Below are 24,815 nucleotides of genomic sequence, written 5' to 3' on the forward strand. Positions count from 1 at the left end.
TATAACTAAAAAATACAAGTTGAAAATGTAATTTTGTTCTTAAAATATATACAAATGAGTACAGATAACTCGTAAAAAAATAGAATATATATATATATATTTTTTTTTTTTGTAATTATTATATTTTTTAAATTATGTATGTTGTCCAGGTACAGTTTTATAAAAAAGCTATATACAGAGATATAGTACACAATTTGTGATATTTTAATCAATTATGCGCACAACATAATAACTTGTGGGCACAAGATATTTCTAATATATTTCTTTTACTTTGTGAAATTTCAGGGGCTCCATAAAATAAAGACTTCCTGAGGAAAAAAAAAGAAAGCTCTGTGTTTTGATTTGTCTGAAGTTTCAAACTTGGGAACTCCGAGTATCTGGGAAGAACGCGAATGCAACACAAACAGTGTATGTGAACGAAGAAGAACTGGAGGGAAACCAACTGAGCCTCAACAGTCAGCGTCCTTTTCATCACCGCCCGGAGGAGTCTGCTACAGCAGGCGGGATCACATATCTCCAACCTCACTGACCGACGGGCAGCAGGGTTCTTAAAACAAACTCTCCGGACAGCAATCTGAGAGCTAACGCGAGTAACACAGAAGCTAACACGGCTAACCTGACATGGCGACGGCAATTTACTTGGAACATTACCTTGACAGTGAGTATCTGTGGATATATTACAATACAAGTAACATGTCCAACACATTTCACATGTTTGAGGTCTACTTTAATGGTTATGTCGAAGACTTTTTCGCTTTGCAGGCCACTGACAGATACAGCCCAGTAGCAATTGGCAGTGAGGTCACTAGTTAGCTCTCAGGCTAACCGATTAGCACCTCCTCTCAGTTTGATAAAGTTTACTTCTCGTGTCTCTGTGTGACAAACAGAGATGCACCCTTTGTTTCTGTGTCGTCATATATCAGATTTAAATGTTAGCAAGCAATGATGGGTTTATATCTATGTTTAATATGTTAAAGTCATATCCAGCGCTTTAAAACATTAGATTTTTTAAATAGGAAACATGTATGTTTTCAGTAGCGAAGAAGATGTGCATTTACAACCTGTTGGTGACCGAGTTTCCCGTCAACAGGTCGGGGCGTCGGGCGTCGGGTGGTCGGGGCGTCGGGGCGAGTCCCCGGGGCGGGGAATTTAAAGTGCGTCACAGTGTGGTGGAAAAAAAACACAGTTTGGATTTACACCTTTATCCTTCAATCTTTTAAAGATGAAGTAAAGATTAAAAACTGTACATTTTCTTTAAAACTATAATGCTTACCTAGTACAATTTAATAAGTTCAATATATTCACTATTTGGTACTGTTAATACCCCAAATAAAATATAAATATATAAATGCAACAAAATCATTTTGAGATATTTGCAACTTGTTCTCGGTGTATGTGTTCTGTTCATTATTTTTGTAAGGGTGGAAGTTAACAATTTACATTTATTTGTTATTCTGTGTCATAAATCACATGCATTTTCATTACCTTCTTTTTCGTCATCAGTTTTTCTTACTTCCATCCATGGGGACTCTTTCCTATGCAAAAAAAAAAGCAATTCCCTTATCTATCTTTATGAAAGTAATACTTTAGGTTGTACACTTACTGGTTATATTTATCTCTATGTAAAGGGACACCGGTTCTATTTTCTGCATTTTTTTCGCATCAGTCCAAATCGTTTAGATGGTTGTTTGACTATTCAGAGACGCCCGACATGCAAACATCAAGCTAAATGACATCTAAAGGGACTGTGTCTTGTTTTCAGGACGGGATGGATCCAGTCTTTCATGTTTCTTTTTTCAAGGAGTCAAAGAAGCACAAAATCATCTTCACTGCTTGATGACTCTGGGACTGGGATTTTTCGCAGTTAATAGAAAAATAAACCCACCAGACTCTGTGTGCAAGAGTTCTGTGTGTAACGTTTTTTTTGGGGTTTTTTTCTGGATCCGAACAACACATAAGAAAAAAAACAGACTCAGTGAGCAAAGAACTTAAGACTAAATCTAAAATATCTGTCAAAATTACCATTGCTCTTATGTGTCACAGACATTTGGTATATGATATATATTATTTATATTCAGTGTCATCTTACATTTACCTCATTAGCTCTTTAAATGTATTTTGTTGTTTTCTGTCCTTTTTAATGCCTTGCTGCAAAATCATTTGCCCTTCAGGGATAAAAACAATGTATAGCACAGACTTCTGGTACCCAAGGACATTCGTCGAAATTTCTCCCCAAATGACACCCGTTTTGTTTATTAGATAGATAAAACAAAGTATGTAGAGTTAAAAATCTTGCTCATCTTTCTGACTGTCTCTTCAGGTATTGAAAACCTTCCATGTGAGCTACAGAGGAACTTCACTTTGATGAGGGACCTTGACAACAGGACTGAAGGTGAGCATCATCTATAACTTAATTTTAAATAATTTTCTTATTAGATTTAGTCCTAAACATGCTGATGTTGTGATTTGTCTTGCAACAGAGGCACAAGTATAACAGCATTAGCATAAAGCATTAATGAAATTGGATAGCACCACTGCAATCAGGACCCTGCATCTACCTCACTTATAACTTATTATTATTATTATAATAATTATTATTATTATTATTATCACACCTGTGCTCTCTGCCTAGACACGTCACAATGTCTACTAACTGAAACCTGCCAGACAAGCCTAGTTTTTTTCCTGCTCTGTAATAATGATGTTGACGTGCAGAAAAGAAAGGGGAGATCAACAAACTGGCTGAAGAGTACATTGCAAATGTGAAGAACCTGGCTTCAGCTCAGAGAGTGGAACACCTGCAGAAGATCCAGAACGCCTACAGCAAGTGCAAAGAGTTCAGCGACGACAAAGTCCAGCTCGCAATGCAGACGTACGAAATGGTCAGTCCAACAAACTCAACTGCGGGTCACCTTCAAGTTTCCTGCCATTGTTACCAGGTTGTGGTTTTATAAACGTTTGTTTTGAGGGTTTAATGTCATGGACCTCTTGTCCTGCAGGTGGACAAACACATTCGCAGGCTGGATGCAGATCTGGCTCGGTTTGAAAATGAGCTGAAGGAGAAACTGGAATTGAGTGGCCACGAGAGTTCAGAGGGAAGAGGTGTGAAAAGTGAGTTCACTGCCTGACAGACAACATTCACACAAATACGTCTTTAGTATAAAAATGCATAGATTTCTTCCTTTGCTAATCATATATCTTAAACATTTCCAACAGAAGCTGAGTCCCGGGGGCTGAGAGAAAAGCGTAGTTCTCGAGGAAGAGCAAAGAAAGGCTCTGAAGAAGATTCTCCCCGAAAGAAGAAAAAGATCAACAGGTACCTTTGGCTCAGTCAGACCTCAGGTTGTCAAAATGTACAATACTTTTTGATACCACATTTTGAGAACGATACAGTCTCCTTTATTTTAATAATCAATAGTATTGAAAAGTATGACAGCTTTATAAAAAAAACAACAACCTTCAGTTATATTTTAACTTAGAGAGAGCACTGTCTAAATTACACAAAAATATTGGCATGCCAATTTGATCTGTTCAATTTGAATAGTGTGGTTAAAAAAAAAGAAATTGCGGTAATTACAAATGACCCAATATGTAAGTCTAGGACTTCTATTTTTTTTGCTGTGGTATCAAAATAGGTATAGATATTTTTGATATTTATTAGTGTCATAGCTAAGCTTAAAATGTATGTGTGACAAGTCTAGTCAGACCTGAACGTCCTGTATCATTGAAAACATTGTTATTATGAAGAACAGCGACTCATAATTAAATACTAATCCCCCTCTGTTGGTTGTGTTGACCTCTCAGCCCTGACCTGAGCGATGCTCTCCTGCCGATGCAGCCGTCAGACGTTCTGGACATGCCGGTGGATCCCAACGAGCCCACGTACTGTCTGTGCCATCAGGTATCGTACGGAGAGATGATCGGATGTGATAACCCAGACGTAAGTTTTTATTTATTACAGTTCTTTCTCATCAGAACTCCTTTGATTTCTTGTTTGAAATACTGATGTTTTTTCTTTCTACCTTCAGTGTCCAATTGAGTGGTTTCACTTTGCTTGTGTGGATCTCGCCACCAAACCCAAAGGAAAATGGTAAGAACTTTTGAATTAGTTGATAAAATGTTAACCCAAGGGTCAGAAGGGTGTTATCACACCTCATCAATATAATACGTCAAATTTGCATTTTGACCATCAAAGTGCCCTAACTTTTGGATGGCATCAACATATTCACACCCCTTCTGACGTACCTTAAATCTCGTACTATGCTCTTAATTCTTTCTGCTTTTTTGTCCTTTGACAAACACATGCCTGATATCCTTTACCCCCTTTCTTTCAAATCTCTCAGGTTTTGTCCCAGGTGCACCCAAGACCGGAAAAAGAAATGAAATATCTTTTTTAGAAGTACTCGCCTAATAATGTATCTATGTTTAATGTAGTTTAATAGTGTGATATATAAACATATATGTCTCTGTCCCTATAACTCTCCATAGAACTGGTGGTAATACTCATACTTTAAGACCTGATGCTGATCGGGAGTTCAGATACACCTGTGGCACCAACAAATTGTTGTTAAATGTTACAGTATCCGTGTCATCAACTTTCAAACTGCTGTCTTTGTCCGATAGCTTTACATTAATGGATTCACCTGTTATATCTGTGTACTCTGTAAATTAGTCTAAAAGATGCACAAGTTCTACCCAATCAGAAAGTCCTTCCACTTTCAGTCTCATAGTGTAAATACTGTCATGACTGACGTACTCAGAAATCCTGGATTGTGGCTTTAGCATACTTGAAATGTCAATTTTATAAAGATGTATTTTGTAAACAAATGATAAGCCTGCTGAGAAGTTTAATTTAAACACCTACATCCTTACTGAACGTTTGGTGGTAAAAGGAATTATGTCAGATTTCAGTTACCTACCTCCTCGGGGAAAATAATGACACCGCATAAATGACTGCAATCGATACCAGTGTAAAAAAAATGTTTCAATAATCTTAAACCAAACAATGAATGATTTTAGATTTTAAGAAAAGCTGCGACATCCTTGAATGTATTGTGGTACTTTTGGTCAGTCGGTCGCTGTCTCCTGTCAGCTGAATGAGGTTTTTTTGCACTTTGAATGAAATTTTCCCCTCAAGAGGTTTGAAACCTGCAGGCTTGGTTTTATGGAATACTTTCTCATTTAAACTTTGCCATCGCTTTGAACCACATGGAAATATATAAAAATATATATATATGTTTTGTATGATATGAAACAATATTTTGTGGACACCATTTTTTCCAAAGATATATTTGTTGTATTGCTTTCTTATTGGTGTGTACACTTCAAATTTTATTTAATGGGATTTTAGCATCTTCGTTCATACTCGACTGTGAATATCACTCATTTAGGTGTAAGCCACAAATAAAAGAGCCAAAGTCTTTGTATTTTGTAAAATGCAGTATTTTATAACAAATAAATATTCACTATTATCCATGCATTTTAGTCTTTTGCTGTTGGAATGAAAAATGTTATGTGATGCAAATGTACAGCGCCCCTTGCTTGCAGTTTAATTACTGGTATTTGTATACTTGTATTACTGGTTAGTTGAGTTATAGATTTAATGTTCATCGTCTGGGATTCCCATCAAATTAACTCTGGACACTGATTTGAGACTTTACTCTCCATATCTAATGATTTGTATTTAATATAGACTTATTTTTTCAACTGTTAGTGTGCCAGAGAGCATATTTACAGATGTCAGATCATGAAACGTTTGGAAACCATAACTACGATGTAAAGCGTCTGAGTTACAGCAGAACAGACTTTTAAAATCCGTCATCAGACTCTTCGTCCCAGCTGCACTTTTCCTGGCTGGTCTTAGTAAAATCCATTTCCAGGTCGTAAACAAAGTCGGCATCATCTTTGTGCCTACGGTTCTTCTCAAAGAGTTCGTCCATTTGTTCCTTCCTGCGAGTCAGCTCCCCGTCGTCCAGTTTGTTCAGGTCTTCTTCTGGGTCCAGGCGGAACGAGGCCAGGCTGTGCTCCAGGCTGTGCTCCAGACTGAAGCCTTTCATGTGATCCCGCAGGACGATGTGAAGCTTCTCCAGCTGACGGTGGGACACCGAGTCCAGGTAGTCCCTGTGCCGGGGGTTGTTCTTCAGCCCTTCAGCTGCCAGGCTGCAGTCTGGACGAGATGGGCAGAAAAAGTTAACTCCCTTATCATCATGTGTTTTTTAATTTAAATATTTACATCTCACTGGGGTGTGAATTAAAGGATTTTGAAGCCGAGCCGTGCAACCACCACTGAGATTTGTGAAACACTAGGACACCACCAAAGACAACAAGGAAGAAAGAAAATTAGAAGTGAAGGAAATGTTGGATTCTCTAGTGAACAAAATGTTGAAACTACATGCCGATAAAGGCATTGGAAACTGAGTGCACTATGTTAATATTAATAATAATTAAGAAAATACAAAATTAGTTTGACTTTTTTCTCAGACTTAAGAATTCAAAAAAATATAAAATAAGTAAAAGTTAGACCCCCACCCCAAAAAATATATGTGGCGCTAATCCTCATTATCTGGGCATCCGGACTTTGAACATTTGAAACAGGCTGAAATTAATTCGTATGCCTCTGTATGAGATACAAACGTCAGCAAGACCATCAGTGACAAGATTTGTAAGTGCTGCTGCTGTCGGGTAGGTGTCAGACAAATTGAAATGCGGCAAGTTCAAAGAACAGTCTTTGTTTGATGACTAATCTGTGAACCTTTGATTGTTATCAGCTGCGGCTATCAGGGTCATATCTAGAAGTATGACTCTTAAGATCACTGTACGCTGGGCGGTCTGCTGCATGTCAGTATTATCTTTTATACCTCAAAGTATCTGATTTTATTAGATTGATATAATTAAACCTCCTTCCTTCCTTTATGTCTCCTCAAGGTGTCATGGCTGGATGCTGGAAGAAGATCAGTCACACACACACACACACACACACACGAGTGTTGCCATTTTTCTATTGGGCCTACTGTTATAAAATCTAATGTATATACAATACAAGTTAACTAAAATGACACAAATTGCTTCAAAACAAATTGATTCTACTGCTGGTCATTTTGATCCACTTATGGAAGAGTAGGGTTCAATCACTTCAGACACATCTTAAAATACCTACAGGACGAAGAAGAGCCCACAAAGCTTTGGATTATTTTGTCATAGCTGTTTAACAACTTAATTAATAAATGATGTGTGTAAGTATATCTTGCCTTACCAGAATATTTGGAGAAGTTCCGTACAGGTATGATTCTTTTCCGCACACTGTTGTTGTCTTTGTGTTGATAAATTAAAACTATAGAAGGAGGACTGAACTGCACTCCGCATCGCTTCGCCTTGAAACTCATCTCCTGTTCTCTCTGTGTGTGTTATCCAGCAGTCAAAACCTCGTTAAATGTACCACGTCAAAGAATACACTTGTATTGTACGGACATAATAAAGCTGAATTAAAAATCGTCCTTAGTCGAGTTTCTTGGGAAAGTGGCGTCACCTGTTGCCTGGGCGTTCGTGTCTTCAATAAAGCCTACGTGGATTTAGAGCCAACTTTTAAATAGCCATTTTTTTACCCTTCAATATTGGGTAGTTAGAAAACTATTTCTTTAATAAAAAATGTTTCACATTCATAAAGGGAATTGTCGCCTAACATTTCCCCCCAGTTTCCGTTTATTGTTATTATTTCTAGTCAGGCACAGTAACAGCCGACGTAGAACTACTAAGGGGTCCTTCGGGAGTCTTTTCCGGCAACAGTTTCACACAGAGCACCTTACAAGTTTAAAAAACGTATATGCTGTAACAAGCTTGTTTTATCTCCCCTTTATTGTTTTGATGTATCTTTCACTGTTTGCCGTTTTAGCTTGTTTATCGTCATGTCATGGTTCAATCGACGAGGGTGAGTTTTATTGTTTAAATATCGTCATTTGAAGACATGCTAGATGAAGGTGTATTATTATTATCATTATTATTATTATTATTATTATTATTATTAGAATGTATTGCTCTCTGATTCAGAATCAACATCCTCTTTGTTGGAAATTGAATTAAAACAAAATGTTATTTGTTACTGCTTGTTCTATCAGTAGCTAATTGCTACAAAGTTTGGGATGTAAGATTATTCACCTGATTGTTAAGTTTGTTGCACAATTGCAACCTTATATCGCTTGATTTATTATTTAGAATAAATTAGTAACCTATAAACAGTGAATTACATTTGCACCAGCCAGATATAGGGGGAATTGGCAAGGTTTCATCCACGTAAGAAACAATCTCTGAAGCTGAGTTAGAGATTCTAATTCTTGCTTTTGTATCTTCCCACCTTGACTATTGCAATTCCCTGTTCACCTGCCTCAATAAGTCGTATCTTGTCCATTTACAAATAATTGCAAAATGCTGCTGCAAGATTGTCAAGGAGGTCCAATAGATCCACTCATATTACACCCATCTTATTTTCTCTGCATTGGCTTCTAAAGAAGTTCAGAATAAATTAAAAAAAACTTTATTTGTTTTTTCTTAAAGCCCTGCATGATCAGGCATGATATCTCTGACCTGCTCCATCCCTCCCTACATCAACAGTAGACAAACTAAAATAACAAAAACCCAGCAATCTAAAACATGCGGAGTGTGTTGTGCATGGGGAAAAAAAAGAAATGGTTGTGTTTGTTCTTTCTTTATTATTTATTTAAACAGGGATATCTCATTGAGATCATAAATCTAATTTACAAGAGTGTCTGTGGCCATGTCAGGCAGCAGCGCATTAAATACGTTTCAGACATTAAACACAGAGCAATTACAAACGCAAGTCTAAACATCAGCAGAAAGTCTTCAGTCAAAGCATCTACAAGAGAAGACTCTAGCTTCCAGCCCTTTTCACATAATTAAAATTACACAAGTATGAAGGAAGCAGGTTAAGTATAGCCTAATAAATGAGGAAATGGCAATAGGAATAGACAATGCAGGCCAGTCAACTCGATCATAAAGAGGACATAATGAGTAAGGGCCTTAAGATTTGTTATGAACCTCAACACTGCAGGGTCAATTGTATCCGTCTTTCCTCTACCTGCTCCCCCCAGCAGGCAGAGGGCCCCACGTAACACAAAAATAAATATTGTGTTTGATTTTTACTTCTCTCATATCAGCTTAAAAATCTGGTATCAGGCAACCCTGCTTTGTAAACCCTTTTTTAAATGTGTGACATGAAGAGTATTATTATTATGATGATGTTTCCAGATGAGAAGAAAGAGAACCATTGTGATGTCCTGAAGCAGCTGCTTGAATCCTCCGCTGTGGCAGTGGAGCTCAGGAAGAACGGCTTTCACAGGTGTGGGTTCAAACATGGATTAACAACCGTATTCTTGGCTCAGGAGAGGAATAAAGACATGACCTGTGATGTGTTTTAGAGAGCTGGTGACCTCTGTGGAGCTCAGCCCTGATGATCTCAGGTGGGTCAGAGTCCTGCTGGTTCACAGGTGGCCCAGGGGGGTCTATGTCGATCCGTACCAGCTTGCTTCCCTGAGTGATCACAGGGATTGGCAGGTAAGAATGACTCAGAAACACAATATATTTGTCGGAATAAATATTACAAACAACATTTATTTACTCCAGAAATGTGCATTGTGTAATAACCTAAATATGTATGTCTTCATTATTTAAGATATTAATAAATTCAGCCATTGACCTGGAGCTACCTGCTCATAAGACATCAGGATTTATCACCTATGTGTATCCTGCCCCCGATGGACCGACTCCCAGACTGATAAAAGTAACAATCCCCGTTCACACTCGATACCACAAGCCGTCATTTGATGGGGAAGCATTTACAGCTGTAGAAATAGAACCTCCAAAACTGCTGCTACGGGCTGAAAAATGTGAGTTTATGTGATGTATTCTGTGGTAAGGTTGTCAGAGTTCTGGATACTTGAATACTTGTTGCTATCCCGTGTTTTAAAGCAATACAATCTCCTAGATTAGATGCTAAAACACCATAAGAAAAATGTTCACACCCATTAGACTCACATTAAATCATACCAGAATATCCATAAATTAGTAAGAGCACATTAAAAGTAGTGGTTATCTATCCATCCATTATCTATACTGCTTTTCCTGCTCGGGGATGCGGGTGACTGGAGCTGATCCCAGCTGTCATTGGGCGAGAGGCGGGGTTACACACTGGACTGTTTGCCAGTCAATCACAGGGCTGATATATAGAGACAGACAACCAGCCACATTCACACCTACGGGCAATTTAGAATCACCAGTTAATATAACGAGCATGTCTTTGGACTGTGGGAGGAAGTCAGAGTACTCGGAGAGAACCCACACATGTACGGAGAGAACATCCTAACTCCACTAAGAAAGACCCTCACATTTATTATGTGAGCTAAAGTAGTCTAACCTGCCAGATAAATGCTGCTGTGATGCTGCATAGCATAGGTCTCATAGTCCTTTTTAGTTTAGTTTAATTTATGTTATTGTTAAAGGCTTTATATGATAGAAATCAAGTATATCCTCTGAAAATAACTCTGAGTTATGACTGTCTACAATGGGTGTAACACCCGAGTCCCACTGTCTGTGATGTTTTCAGTTTTTTTTTCTGTATGTTGACATAGCCGGCCCGACGGATGACTCCTCCCCTCGCGAATAAAAGTTGTTTAATTGAGGGACTAGAGAAAAGAAGAATAACATACTGTACTCACTGCTTAACTGTGTTTCTAGATCACGCTCATTTCAGGTAAATTTACATGCAGTGTGAAGATACGAGCATAATAAAGATCACTAGCATTAGCATGCTAACACAACAATGCAGCGCGAGTTGTTTTGGTTTCATGCTGGTGCTCAAGGGTGACATCTGCTGGATCAAAAAATCACATATAAAGCCTTTAAGGTTTAACTTGTCTGTCAGTCTGTCTAATACGTATATTGAGAGTTCATATAAGAAAGATGTTGTTTTACTTATTTTTTTTAACTATTCTATTCATTTTAAGTTGGGTAAATATCTGATTATACCAATAATATAGAACATTAAACAATCATTTGGATATTAAAGCTCTTTTGTCCTGATGGATCTAAACTTCTTTTTTTGTTTTAGGCACGCAGCTCCACAGCTTCGAGCCTCATACAGTCGTTGAAGCTCCCTGCACTCACAAAAATCTTAGCACATGTGCATGGCTTCAACTTCCTCATCAGCAGGTGGTTATTGAATAAATTCTCTCATTGTGTTAAATAAAGTCAAACTTCCTACGATCCTAGCGGTTTAATGTTCCTTTCTCTTCTTTTATCCTGCAGGACCAGGGCTCTGTGAGTGTGCAGGTTCCAGTTGGAGACGAGTCTCTGGTGATTCCTGTTTGTGCTGGAACTCTTCTCGTAACAATGATCTGCTGTGTAGGACTGTCCAAATACATGTGGACACATCGAATCGTTTAAACAGGGACAGTCAATGTTTGTTGTGTTAAATACTCAGGAACTGGAGCCGTTAGCCTCGTGGTTATGTTGCGCACCCCATGAACAGCAGCTATAGTCCTCGTTGCAGTGGCCGTGGGTTCTTAACCAACCTCGGCCCTTTGCTGCATGTCATCCCCCACTCTCTCCTCCCAACATTTCCCTGTCCCCCTTCAGCTGTCCTATCCAATAAAGGTAAAAAATGGCCCAAAAAAAACCTCAGAAACGTCTAATCAAAAAAGATTTGTCGTCATCAGGATCATTCTGGCAAAATGGAAAAAGACGAAACACCCCCCCCAAAACACTGCACTGTTACTTGTACAGTTGCATCTTAAAGCGGTCTCATATTTTAGTTTTTTTTCTTGCTTTATTTGTTCTTCTCTAATTTTTAATGGTTTGTTTTGGTGATTATTAAATATCCTCTTAATGTGATTCTTTTCCCCTTTTCATGTTTTGATGTCTCGTGTGAAGCACTTAGAATTGCCTTGATGCTGAAATGTATATAAATTGGCTTTTCTGCTTTGTTAATTGATAGATATTAAATATATTTTTTGTAAAAACCATTCAAATAATGAATTATATTTGATAATTTCTCAGGGTTTTTTTCTGAGATGATCAAATCCACAAGTCAGGTCAAAGGGCTAAAGGGCATAACTTTGTTTCAAATTGTTTTTCATATTTCATTCTTTACTGTTTATTATTATTTAAGTCCAATGGCACAAGCTTTTAACTTAAGTGTTATTTGTTTTAGTAGCAGAAACACAGAGACTAATTCTTTGTATGTGTAAACACACTTGGAAACAAACCTGATTCTGATGTTCAGCCACGGATCACAACGTAATGATCTCACAAATAATAATCACAATAATAAGACAACCTTAAAGCTTTATATATAAAGTTGTACATGCGTCCTTCATTTTGTTATTTATTTTCGAATGTCATACATGCACATACTACCATTTTGAGGCACTATGATGTTTACACATATCTTTATCATATTAGGGCTGCACAGTTAATCGCAGAATTGAATTCATTGTGATAAATTATTTTTTGTAAAGGAGCGATGCTTTCTCACCTTTATGTTTCTCACTCAGTATGCAACTGTTGTTTGAACTGTTGGATGAAATGGTCAGACATGAAGTTTATACCCTCGGATTAACTGGTGTCAATTTTCGTTGTTAAAAAGAAAATGCTTTATAATATAATGTAAAACAATGTGCAGGCCTTGTTTATATTTTGCATACTGCATGGCTATAAACCATTTCTTATTACTGCTTTATTGTTGGGTAATTTGTTATATTTGATTATTTCTTGTTTTTATTACAAAAGCTGCAGGCTTATTCCTGCACATTGTCTAAATTGTTCAAAAAAGTTGGTTGTCAACTTATTTATATTAGATTTCTCTCTCTCTTGAAGTCTTTTGGTTTAACATGACTGGATATCTGTACGTTTTTCCAAAGATTATGCACTTTTTGATTATTTAGATTATTACAATAACAGAGATTGTATGGTTTTATCGGAAAGTATCGTAGTATCGTGAATGTTGACAACCTTCATGTGAAACATTGAGTAGGCTGGGCTGGGTCGGTAGTTCCGCTTCCCCTCCGCCATAGCGGAGTCGTCCCGGGGCCGCGGAGACACCAGAAAAGTTGCTTTGTAAATAGTTAAAGTCACGTTTTTACTCCGTTATTGTAGTTATTTTTTGGACCACCGCAGCCCCATATAACAAAGGAAGTACTTTCACAGGATAAACAAACGTTTTCCACAGCGTCGAGGAGCGTAGTGATAAAGTTGTGTTGAAGTTGAGCTGCTGTGGAGCCTCCGGTGAGCCCCGCTAACCTGCACCGCCTCTTGTTAGCCTCAAGACTTAGCCTGTCTCTGCTAGTCTATACTCTATTTGACTCACCTCCTGTCCCGCCAAACACTTGAATCTGCTGTTCAGACTATGGAAACATTAACAGGCTCATTAATAGTCCCGTTATAGTCCAGGCATTAGTTTAGTATGTCTTGCTAATGTTAGCTCGTAGCTAGCACACTTGTTGGTGAAGTAGTGGACGGTGACGTTAGCATGCTAGCCGCCCCTGTTGTTACTCATCTGAAGGACACTTTTGTGCACACATATACACCGTTATATGTATAAATAAAGGGCCAGATGTCAATATCTTAGCATTTTAAATGTTGGAAAGGCGCACTTAATAGATAGCATTTGTTCACTGTTATAATATCAACCTTTATTATTCCATATTCATTCACTTTTAACGTGATTATCCCTCAGCTGTGACACAAAAGAGGCAGCTGACAATGCTATCAACATTTCTATCGTTTTTTAAACCAATGTTATTTTAATGACTGATAGAATATGTTATTTTAATGACTGATAGTATCGAAAATTACCGAAGCGTTAAGAAAACCACATCTTTTTTTATGAGATAGGTGCATATAAGAGGGATAAATACATCAAAAAATGCAAACAATCACATTCACACTGTCTGAACTAGACATTATGCTGGCATCGTTTGGCAGGTCCTTAGTGGTATCGAGACTCTTATCTTATTAGACTCTTGTATGAGTTGTGATTAAAATAAGCTGTTTTGTTCTTCTTGTAGATTATATTTTAAATCTTAACAAGTCTTTGTTTTCATTCACATCTTAAATGTTGACATGTCTACACTCCTGCACTTTAACTTATAGTATCACTGATTGCACATCTCAATACTGTCCATTTTACAACTCTGTTTTTGCACATTTACATTTAATCTTTCATAATTTAGACTAGTAATGCTAAATTAAATCCTGGTTGTATATATTCCCATTCTTAGTTTTGATATTTGTATTTTTTGTGCTTATTTACTTTGTATTTAATATTATTATTAAATATTATATTTGCTCATATTGTGTGTTTGGACAACCTGCTGCTGTAACGCCACAATTTCCCAGTTTGGATCAATAAAGTAATTCTATTCTATTCTATTCTAAATTGGTCAAATTATGTAAGTTTTCCGTAAATGATTCACTGCTTTTTTGTACTGTAGTGTGTTGTGTAAAGGTTGTTAGTTTTAAAAAAAGGTAAACACGATGCATTCTCAGACGATATCGTAAAAATTACTGAGGCATTAAAAAACGTAAGATCGTCATAAAGTCATATTATTAACCAAAAGCTGGGGCAACGAAAAGAGCAGTGGAGTTCAGGAGTTTGTCTGCAATATTTGGTCATTAAAATCAAGAAATAAACCAATATTTAATGTCAAGGACTTCTTTTTTTGGTTGTTGTGGTATTAAAACAGATGTTACGATTGTTTGATTATTATTATTTTTACCAGTGCTGTATTGAAGTTTAAAATGCTAGCTTGACATCTCCAGAGTTGTGCTGAATCTTCATAATAATTATAGATGATATAATGAGACTGAAACATGACAGCCTGTGTTTATCTCTGCTCAGTGTTGTGTTACTGAACACTGCACAGCTTCAATGGTGCCAATTCTCCTGTCATTTCCAGGTGTAGAGCCTGACATAGATATTGTTCCAAGATGATATACTTATATAGGTTTACCAGTATAACAAAAACACCTGGGTCAGTGTTCATCAAGGTTTCTACAATAACAATATTCAAAGTTGGCTCAGTCTTTAATCTAAAGCCAAAAACTGACATTATATTTCAATTTATTTCATACAAAAATAATTTTTTGTGATGATTCGAAGTTGTGTAAAACATCTGACTTGACTTCTCACAGCATGAAATCGTGATATTATGTTTAAAAAAGTGTAGAGGCAAGTGATAACTTTAGACATGACAATGTGCTTACTGCATGCCGCTTTGGGAAGTGGTTCATAGGAAATGTAGTCACAGATGTAGAAGTAGTCTGAAATGTGTGTCTTATTTTCTTCCAGGTAACCCTTGGTGCTTCCTCTGCTCTGCTGTCGTTAAATCCTCCTGCAGCACATGAGCACAGCAGTGCTTCATGCTGACGTGAGCCCTGCCTCGCTCCCTCTCTGTTTGTTGCCCTCTCCTTCCTCGCCCGCAGCCCTCTCAGCCCTGTGAGCCTCACAGACACCTCCAGTGATGTGTGATAACGGTGACCCTGAGGATAAACCCCCCGCCCCCCCGGTCAGGATGAGCAGCACCATCTTCAGCACCGGCTCCGGGAAAGACTCGCTCTCAGCCAATCACAGCTCCAAACCGTTGCCGTCTGTGCCCGAGGAGAGAAAACCTCGCAACAAGATCATCTCAATCTTCTCCGGGGCAGAAAAAGGTGACACAAAGGCAGAATAAATTTCAGTTTCTTTGTCTGTTTGTGATCGAGGCAATCATTGTCATGTGTAAGCTTGATAATGTTTCGTCAACTTGCAGGTGGTAGAAAGAAAGACAGAGACAAGGAACGACCAGAGATCTCACCGCCGTCAGACTTTGAACACACCATACATGTGGGCTTCGATGCTGTCACAGGAGAGTTCACTGTGAGTTTCCAGCATCTGCTTGATCTCACACGTTAATAGTTTTTCCTTCCAGCTCGTCGTTTTCCTCACCATGTTGCCACCATGCTGTGTGTCACACACAGGGTATGCCGGAGCAATGGGCTCGACTATTGCAGACCTCAAACATCACCAAGTCGGAGCAGAAGAAGAACCCGCAGGCAGTGCTCGACGTTCTCAAGTTCTACGACTCTACGGGCAACGGCCGCCAGAAGTACCTCAGCTTCTCCTCTTCAGGTGAGATATTACCTTTGACATTAAGGACCTCATTACTCAACGATGCTTTCAGACACAAAAAAGTAACCTTTTCCTGCGTTTTGGCTTTGTTTACGCAACAATCGATTTTAGTTGCTTGAAATTACAAAGTTTTGAAAATGGTTTCCAGAGGGCAAACTTTTGAAAACTACAATATGTCTGTCAACTTTGTACACTGGCAGTATGCCTTTCCTCTGAAAACGGTGACTCTACACATATGTGCATTACGAGTCCAGCCAATAGCCATGAGCCAGTGCTTTTAGTTGTTTTTTTTGGATCCATGTTCACAGCTATTGTTATCAAAACATGGAACTTTTTTTCAAACCCAGACAGAAAGGGATTCTGATTTCAGTGGATTGTTTTCATGTAAACGTGGCCTGAACTAGAAGAATTACCTTACTCTGTCTAAAGTTTTTTTTTTTATTTCCCATTAACGGAAACTGATGTTGTAAAGATGTTGGACTGTGTTTCTAAACATTATGAATAAAAGACGAGGAAGGCTACCTAAAAGTAACCATCAGTTAGGGAAGCCTAGAGTCACATCCTGTTTGATGATGATGCAGCTGATATTTTGCATTTTCAAGTCTTATGTGTCTTATTGTTCACTTTCAGGAGCAAACACAGACTGTGAACTCTACCAACGGAGTCACAACAGGACTCTCTGGTATTCATTGTTCACTCAGGCAGAATTACAGAGAGAGGTCACCTACTTTAAAAACCAACAGACAGAGTAATGAAACCAGAAGAACACTGAATAAAGCAGGCTCATATTAGAAATAAGTTGTTGATGCTCTTTGGAAGGGCACTGTGACTCAAACTGTGGATACATTTGTTAAAGTAGACTAAAATACTTCCACTGGTTAAATTATTTTGTTAAGAGCAGCAACGTGACGTTTGGAAAGTAGTTTACTGGAAAGGGAAAACTGAAAAAGATGCATTAAAGTAAATAAATACACTCGTGTAATGTATTACAGGAGTTTTGTGTGGCTCTGAATTAAAAAAAAAAAAAAAAGTTTTGAACAGTTTTACCTGATTTGACCGACACAAATTTGGAGCTGGGTAAAGCCCTAAGACTTAACAATGTTGTTTTTTTCCCTTTTTGTGGATCAAGTATATAATAGTTAACTTTGTCAAACATTGTAATTCATCCAATTGTCTTATTTCTGAAACACTGAAGGAACAGACGGTACAATGTGTAAAACTTTGCCTCTTTGATTTTGTCGTTCACAGAAAAAGACGCGTTCAGTCCCGGGCCTCAGTCTGTGAGTACTGCTTTTAAACACATGCTTTTATATTCATGCTGTATTTCTTATCTTATGAAGACTAACAGACTTCTTCTCTGAATCAGCCGGCCAAAAAAGGAACTGAACCGTCCTCTCCGAACATCAAAGACATCGATGATGATGACGATGATGAAGCTCCTCCTCCCATCGTGGCTCCCAGACCAGAACACACAAAGAGCGTGAGTCCCCCAGATTTTCATCTTTTACTTTACTGTGTGAGAATCTGAGATGTGTTTGTTTATTTGTGTGTCTGTGGTTGTCGTGCAGGTGTACACCCGCTCTGTCATCGACCCCCTCCCCGCTCCGAGCACAGTCGTGGACGGAGACGTCGCCTCGAAGGCTGCAGACAGACAGAAGAAGAAGGGCAAGATGTCGGATGAGGAGATCATGGACAGACTGAGTAAATGATCTTTAAATCATTCAGCTTTCAAACACACGTCATATCATTACAACAGTTTGAATTCAGACTTTTTTATGTGTATATTAAGGCTGCCAGGATTTCAATACTTTGAAACATTTTAAAACCACATATTTAAAAAATATATAAAGCTTTAAAAAAAGTTCAATTTTATTCATATTTTTAACCCAAATAGAGAGATTACTTTCTAAATTGTACAAAAACATTGAACATGTTTCAGTACCGAGTTTACCTGCATGTGTTGGTCATTAAAACAAGAAATTAATCAAAAATGTGATGTCTTGTACTTCTATTCTTGTTGTTTTAGAAATGGGTATTGATATTAGATTTGTTTTCTGCATCAAAGTTTAAGATTTTTGTGTTTTTGTGACAACCAAAGTCTTAAATGTGCAATTGTCTTTTGTCTCACAGGAACCATCGTCAGCATCGGAGATCCCAAGAAGAAATACACCAGATATGAAAAAATCGGTCAGGGGTGAGTTTACACACAGTACCGTAAAATCTGGAATAGAAGTCGCACCAATGTTTAAATCTCAGTCTGTTTTGAGGGGTCTCTCATAGTTAAAACATGTTTTCCAATCTTCCTGTGTGATAGTTTTTATTGTGTTCAAGTCCAAAACGGTCAGTTTGTGTGTAGCTTTTTTAGTACTATCAGTTTTCACCATGTGGAGTTTGTAGTCCTGCTAACTTCCTGTATGCTAGTTGAGCTCTTAGCCTACGGTACTGTTGATAGTTATGAAGTAGAGACCTACAGCCTGTGAGTTTCTGCCCTCCTCTTCTGGTCACTTCTTGTCTTTCATTAAGGAGTCTTTTCAATCAAATCAGCTCTCCACAAGCTTTATTTACTGAACCGTGTAACATGTATTCTTAAAATGCATCATTGTGACCTCATCACCTTAAGAGGTTTGATTTTGTGGTAATACATTTGTGTTTTATATGTGTGCTTCTTGTTTATTATAATAAAATACTTTAGTGGAAAGTATTGGCTGTATGTTTAAACTAGCACTAAAGTAAACTGCTCGTCTCGTTCCTCTCACAGGGCATCAGGAACCGTTTTCACAGCTATCGATGTGGCCACAGGACAAGAGGTACAGAGTGACTGAGGGATGAGAACATCTAAGAAGTCTAACCAGAGACACTGCAGAGTCAAACTCATTGCATTAACATTTAGATATGAAAGTGAACTTGTTGCAAAAATATTTAAAGTTAGTTAGTCAGCAATATCTATTTAAAATGTGCGTAGTAAGAGAGAAGTCCAGATACGTAAAACTTCTGAGGTGATAAATGGAGCAAAGAACTTTATTAATTTAACTTCATAAGAAGGTATTTCCTCTTACAAAAGATGCTCACTCTTCTTAGTTTTTGAAGAAAGAAACTAATGCTCATATTATGCTTACACTTGTCTTACAAAGATGATGGAAAGTTTGAAAATCCAATATTATTGTTTTGGACATGAGTGATCTCTTTTGTTGTTTCTTTAATCTCTGCACCTTTCATGTTGTTGTTGTTGTTCCCAGGTGGCCATTAAACAGATCAACCTGCAGAAGCAGCCGAAGAAGGAGCTGATCATCAACGAGATTCTGGTGATGAAGGAGCTAAAGAACCCCAACATCGTCAACTTTTTAGACAGGTGAGTCTGAGGGCGCGGTCTCACTGGCCATCTGTACCGTGCTGTACCCAAGCATGATTGCCCCCCTGCAGCGCCATTCCCCCGCTGGCCGGCGCAGCCCGCGGTCACACTACACAGGACTATCCGTGCCTAAGCATGATTACCTCTTGCACATAACGTCTTAATACAACACATGCATGCTTTATGTTATTATGAAGCGTGCTCAGTTTACAAACAGGCGGACGAGAGAGAGAGAGAGAAAAAGAGACGCACAGTCGAGTCCGTGTCTGCACATCAAAGAACAACACAGAGCATGACAGCTACTTTTCTGATTTTACAGCTTATTCGAAGCCATTTTAATCAGACACAGCAATAAATAAATTATTTATTATTATTTATTGCGCGGACGCCCGCACAGAGCATGACAGCTACTTTGTGTCTTATATTGTGTCATTTTAGTCAGACACAGCCATGAAACTCTGGATTTCTCCATAATGAAGGCTGTCAGCGTTGTTTACCCGCGTGCTTGTGCTCGTGCATGAAGTGTACCGTGCTGAAGCACACCTCTCCGAAGTGTGCCAAAGCCAAGGAAGTGTACCGTGCCTGAGCACGATACGGAGCGGTGACACTGGTCAAACGAACTGGACTTTAGGGTTGAAGCGTGCTTGGGCACGGTACGGATGGCCAGTGTGACCGTACCCTGAAAGTTCAAATGTGGCCGAAGACACGAGGATGTTAGAAGAGTGGAGCGTGAACATTTCTGCTGTTTATCACCTCTGATCCCAACTCGCTCAGCGCTCAACTAAGATGTTATCTCTCCACATTTAAATCACTGAAAGCTCAACCCAGATCAATGCTGTGTTTTCATCCGCACATTTTAAGCTCCGGCAGATTTTTTGCTTTTTGCGGTAACTGTTTTATGTCATGGTATCTCAAATCAAAAGGGACCGTGCATATGAACGCATATTCACGCAGCACAACCCTCCTATTCAACTCTTTAGTGTGCATGAGAGTGAAACATGCAGAAGGCCGGGACTCAGCCTGAGCTTTTGTTTGTCACAAATGACTCTGTTACTACTTCTATTTAACCACCACAGCAGCTTGTTGGTTGGGCTATCTTTGGCATCAGTGTTGTCACGTGTATGAGCTACAATCCAACACATGATTAAACCGGTAATGACGATATTGCCAAAATCCGTGTTGTGGCAGAACATAATACTGGTGACGTTATTGAAACGGTTGACCACTACTTGGTTGGTTCTGATTTTAGTCCCAAATACTTGACAGCTGACATCTTTCAGATCCTGATGTTTTCTCTGTTCAGTGATCTTTAAATTTGACCTGCGAATGGAGTATGCTTCACCCCAAAGATAACCAGATAAATCACTGATAAAAAAAACACAGCTTCTGATTGAGACTGCCACACCTGACAAAAGGATCAGCTTTTAAGGGAAGTTTTAGGATAGTCCACCTCTAAAACTTTATTGTGCTTTGTAAACTCCATCTTTGAGCGTGCAGCAGCTGAATTTTTTCTGAGTCGAACATCATCGAACTGTTTGTGACAAAAATCAATCAAGATGGAGAGGTCGATAAAAACGTGCTCTGTGCTCTGTATATATAATATGACAGTAAATCAAATAGTTGTATAGACAGCAGTGTGTGACATTGTGCTTGACTGTGTGTGTGTGTGTGTGTGTGTGTGTGTGTGTGTGTGTGTGTGTGTGTGTGTGTGTGTGTGTGTGTGTGTGTGTGTGTGTGTGTGTGTGTGTGTGTGTGTGTGTGTGTGTGTGTGTGTGTGTGTGTGTGTGTGTGTGTGTGTGTGTGTCAGTTTCCTGATGGGCGAGGAGCTGTTTGTGGTGATGGAGTATCTTGCTGGAGGCTCTCTGACAGACGTGGTCACAGAGACCTGTATGGACGAGGCTCAGATAGCTGCTGTCTGCAGAGAGGTAATCTTCACACAAATCAAATCCACCTTCTGTCAAAGTCGAAGTTTAAAACTCAAACTGAACTCCCATCATCCTCTCCTGTGTGCTCTCGTGTTCCTGTCTGCAGTGTCTACAGGCGCTGGAATTCCTGCATGCGAACCAGGTCATCCACAGAGACATCAAGAGTGACAACGTGTTGTTGGGGATGGACGGCTCCGTCAAGCTGAGTGAGTCTTGTTGAAATGTAATCAGGTGCAGCCGCTGGACTGTAATTACTGTGTCTGTCCACTAGGGCAGTCACATTACCAGCATCTTCTGGTAGGCAGGACATGATGTGAAGATTAAGATCAAGAAATACTTAATTAATCCTGTGAGGGGAAATTCAATTTTTACACTCTGTTGTTGAACATGCTAAACACACATAGGCTGAAATAAACACACATGCACAAACAGGATCCTTGCAGAGGTGCTCAAAAAAGTGAACTGGCACCTCTCCAGCTACCAGACCAATTTCCGACTTGGTCGACACCAGGGCTTGAACCGGAGATGCTCCGATTCCCAACCCAAGTCCCTACAGACTGAGCTACTTCCTGAAAAGAAACTTACTGGAAACAGAAAAGAATATAAAGCTTCATGACCTGCATGAAGATGGCAATAGTCTCGTAGCAGTCACCATCCTGCCCACTCGCTTAGAATGAAATTTCCCTGGTGGGGCAGTGAGGAAAATATTCTGGAAAATATTCTGGAAAATATTCTGAGATAGAAATTTTGCCATTTGCAACTCATCTTGAAATGGACTTCCTGCATGCTAACCAAAAAAATATCTGTATCTGTATTGATACCACAGCAACAAAAATCCTTTGTGTCCCTTTGTGGGTTATTTCTTGTTTTCAGTTACCAAAAACCACACTGTCTTTATTGTACAAAAACATTAGCAACATTTAGGTACTGAAACTTTGCCAACATATTTATTACAATTTAGACGGTGCCGTCTTTCTTTCACTAGCTGCCGCTTTTGTTGGACTGTTACTCTTTATTTACTCGTGTCTTTCTGCTCCACAGCCGATTTTGGCTTCTGTGCCCAGATCACTCCCGAGCAGAGCAAACGCAGTACCATGGTGGGCACGCCGTACTGGATGGCTCCTGAGGTGGTGACCAGGAAGGCTTACGGGCCTAAAGTGGACATCTGGTCTCTGGGAATCATGGCTATCGAGATGGTGGAAGGAGAACCTCCGTACCTGAATGAGAACCCGCTCCGAGTGAGTTAAATGCTTTAAATCCTTTTTTAAAATTTTTTTTAACCTTATTTCAACAACGGGTTGATAAACATTTTTAAATGAGAAACTCCAAAATAAACCAGCTGTTCTGTCACAAAATCTCACATTTCTCTTAAGAAAACAGTTCAGTTTAAAAATCCGATTTAATGACAACTAGAATCAATGCCCTGTTGAGTCGGAGTCAGGATCATTTAAATAAAGACACAGCTGCAGTGAGTCAGGAGTCTCATGAGAGGCCATCATGCTCTCCACATTCAACAACAACATTCAGATAAAATGTTGGGTTCTAAATAGTTGACTGGTTGTCAAGAAACAAATTATTCTGTCCAGCTTTTCTGCTGCCTGTCTTTGTTTTCTAGTTGAATACCAACAAACACTTTTGAATCAGCTTTGTTTGGCGAAGGTGTTGATACACACAAGGAAGAAATGACAATGATTATAAACCTCAAACTTATCTGACATGTGAACAGAGTGCTGGAATACATATTTTACTTAAACGTATTCATGTATGATTCACATTGTATTTGTAACCTCAGGTTTCTGTATTGTGTTGGTAAAATGAAAGAGCTTGTGACACCAGGATAAGTTTAGGGTTTATTCTATCCACTAAATGAATTGTACTGTTTCTCCATATTAATGCAACTCTCCACAGAGCCCATCAAGGCTTCACTAAGAAAAAAAGAAAAAAACCTTTGGAAATGCATTCCCGCACTTTATAAGTCTGTGTGCCCTCAGGCTTGAAGTCCATGCACGCAGATTTAAACTGCAAATCCATGTGTACAGTTTACAAATTCATGCACACTGATTTGTTAACCACGGGAACAGATTTGAACATCGTTTGTTCAATGTTTGTTCTTCCTGTCTTTGCTTTGTCCTTCAAGGCACTTAGTAAATATCTCTTTTTAAGGTGCTGTATGAATGAAGTTATTATTATTACGTTATTATGTAAGCTATTGAGATATTTCCTGAAAATTAGATTTCACACATTTTTGTGTTCCTCTTCGTGCTGTGCAGGCGTTATATCTGATCGCCACTAACGGCACACCTGAGCTGCAGAACCCTGAGAAGCTGTCTCCGGTCTTCAGAGATTTCCTCAACCGTTGCTTGGAGATGGATGTAGAGAAAAGAGGCGGAGGAAAGGAGCTGCTGCAGGTTGGAAACTCTTCCTGTTTCTTGGGTTTTCATTCAAATCTGCTCTTCATTAAATCATTTCCCTTCTTTTTTTTGTTTTGTTTTTGTTTTTGCAGCATCCGTTCCTGAAGCTGGCGAAGCCGCTGTCCAGCCTCACGCCGCTCATCCTGGCAGCAAAGGAGGCCATGAAGGGCAATCGTTAGCGGATGAGACGAGCTCCCTGCCTTCCCATGCTGTGCACTGATGACGTGCCAACCATTTAGATTTATGTACCAGACAATAGGCTAAGAGTGACTCTCCACTCTTGATGCAGCAGCCTTAGCAGCCCTGACAAACCTCACTGTGAAGAAGACCAAAAATCTTGAGCACAACTCCACCGCTGTCCACATGAACTCTACTCTCTGTCATACGTCAGAAGACAAGTCAAACTAAAGTGCTTCGAGTCCAGCGTAGTTCTTTTCTACAACAGATCTTCGGTTGACACGTCGGGGCTAGGCTTGTATTTAACTTGGAATGAAGGAGACGCCTAGTTCTGTTTAGTTTTTTTTAATCAACTGCCTTAAAAACAAATGCAAAATGTTGCCTAATGTATTGTTGATTGTGTCAATGTTTCTCTTCCCATGATTTTTACTACCTTTGTAATTTCAGCTCGTCAGTGTCTTAGTTATTTTGATACTTGAATTTTCATACGTGTCCGCCTCCTTGTCATGTAGTTCTTCTCGTCGCGATTTCAACATGTTTTACGGACATTTCCTCTTCCCAGTTTTATAGGAAACTTTTCAGTACATTCTTCATTATGAACATGTGCTGTGATGGTGTTTGAGCTGACACTCCTACTGTACCAGCTCCTGTTGTCATTAGTCTCCTGATACCAGTGGTGCACCTTACAGGCAAATGAAGATGTTAGATGACAGGGTTTATACTTTCTTCTCTATTGTTGTTATTAAAAGTGAGTATTGTTTGTCGATCTCTGTCCTTTG

At 38.9% G+C, this 24,815-nt stretch overlaps 4 protein-coding genes across 4 annotated transcripts; 3 read left to right on the top strand and 1 right to left on the bottom strand.

Annotated features, from left to right (window-relative positions):
• Positions 1-391: 391 nt before the first annotated feature.
• On the top strand, positions 392-5,471 carry ing5a (inhibitor of growth family, member 5a). Its single transcript, XM_061031671.1, has 8 exons — positions 392-658; positions 2,321-2,392; positions 2,716-2,882; positions 3,000-3,111; positions 3,217-3,316; positions 3,805-3,940; positions 4,029-4,090; positions 4,344-5,471. Exons 1-8 carry the CDS (start codon positions 622-624, stop codon positions 4,381-4,383), a joined length of 726 nt encoding a protein of 241 aa, XP_060887654.1. The 5' UTR covers positions 392-621; the 3' UTR covers positions 4,384-5,471.
• A 197-nt stretch (positions 5,472-5,668) lies between these two features.
• On the bottom strand, positions 5,669-7,561 carry cep19 (centrosomal protein 19). Its single transcript, XM_061031683.1, has 2 exons — positions 7,253-7,561; positions 5,669-6,166 (listed from the first exon to the last, which is right to left on the bottom strand). The coding sequence occupies exons 1-2, from the start codon at positions 7,380-7,382 to the stop codon at positions 5,808-5,810; spliced, it is 489 nt and encodes a 162-aa protein (XP_060887666.1). The 5' UTR covers positions 7,383-7,561; the 3' UTR covers positions 5,669-5,807.
• Positions 7,562-7,760: 199 nt separating this feature from the next.
• pigx (phosphatidylinositol glycan anchor biosynthesis, class X) lies at positions 7,761-12,028 on the top strand. The gene is made up of 6 exons (XM_061031699.1): positions 7,761-7,924; positions 9,259-9,349; positions 9,429-9,564; positions 9,683-9,896; positions 11,117-11,217; positions 11,314-12,028. The coding sequence occupies exons 1-6, from the start codon at positions 7,861-7,863 to the stop codon at positions 11,449-11,451; spliced, it is 744 nt and encodes a 247-aa protein (XP_060887682.1). The 5' UTR covers positions 7,761-7,860; the 3' UTR covers positions 11,452-12,028.
• Positions 12,029-13,050: 1,022 nt separating this feature from the next.
• pak2b (p21 protein (Cdc42/Rac)-activated kinase 2b) lies at positions 13,051-24,800 on the top strand. The gene is made up of 15 exons (XM_061031938.1): positions 13,051-13,290; positions 15,356-15,717; positions 15,816-15,922; positions 16,024-16,174; positions 17,423-17,454; positions 17,541-17,654; positions 17,743-17,875; positions 18,305-18,368; positions 18,933-18,981; positions 19,411-19,523; positions 21,331-21,448; positions 21,555-21,654; positions 22,490-22,686; positions 23,719-23,856; positions 23,952-24,800. The coding sequence occupies exons 2-15, from the start codon at positions 15,528-15,530 to the stop codon at positions 24,036-24,038; spliced, it is 1,593 nt and encodes a 530-aa protein (XP_060887921.1). The 5' UTR covers positions 13,051-13,290; positions 15,356-15,527; the 3' UTR covers positions 24,039-24,800.
• Positions 24,801-24,815: the final 15 nt, after the last annotated feature.

The sequence above is a fragment of the Labrus mixtus genome, chromosome 3 (genome assembly GCF_963584025.1).
Source record: "Labrus mixtus chromosome 3, fLabMix1.1, whole genome shotgun sequence".
Lineage (NCBI taxonomy): Eukaryota > Metazoa > Chordata > Actinopteri > Labriformes > Labridae > Labrus > Labrus mixtus.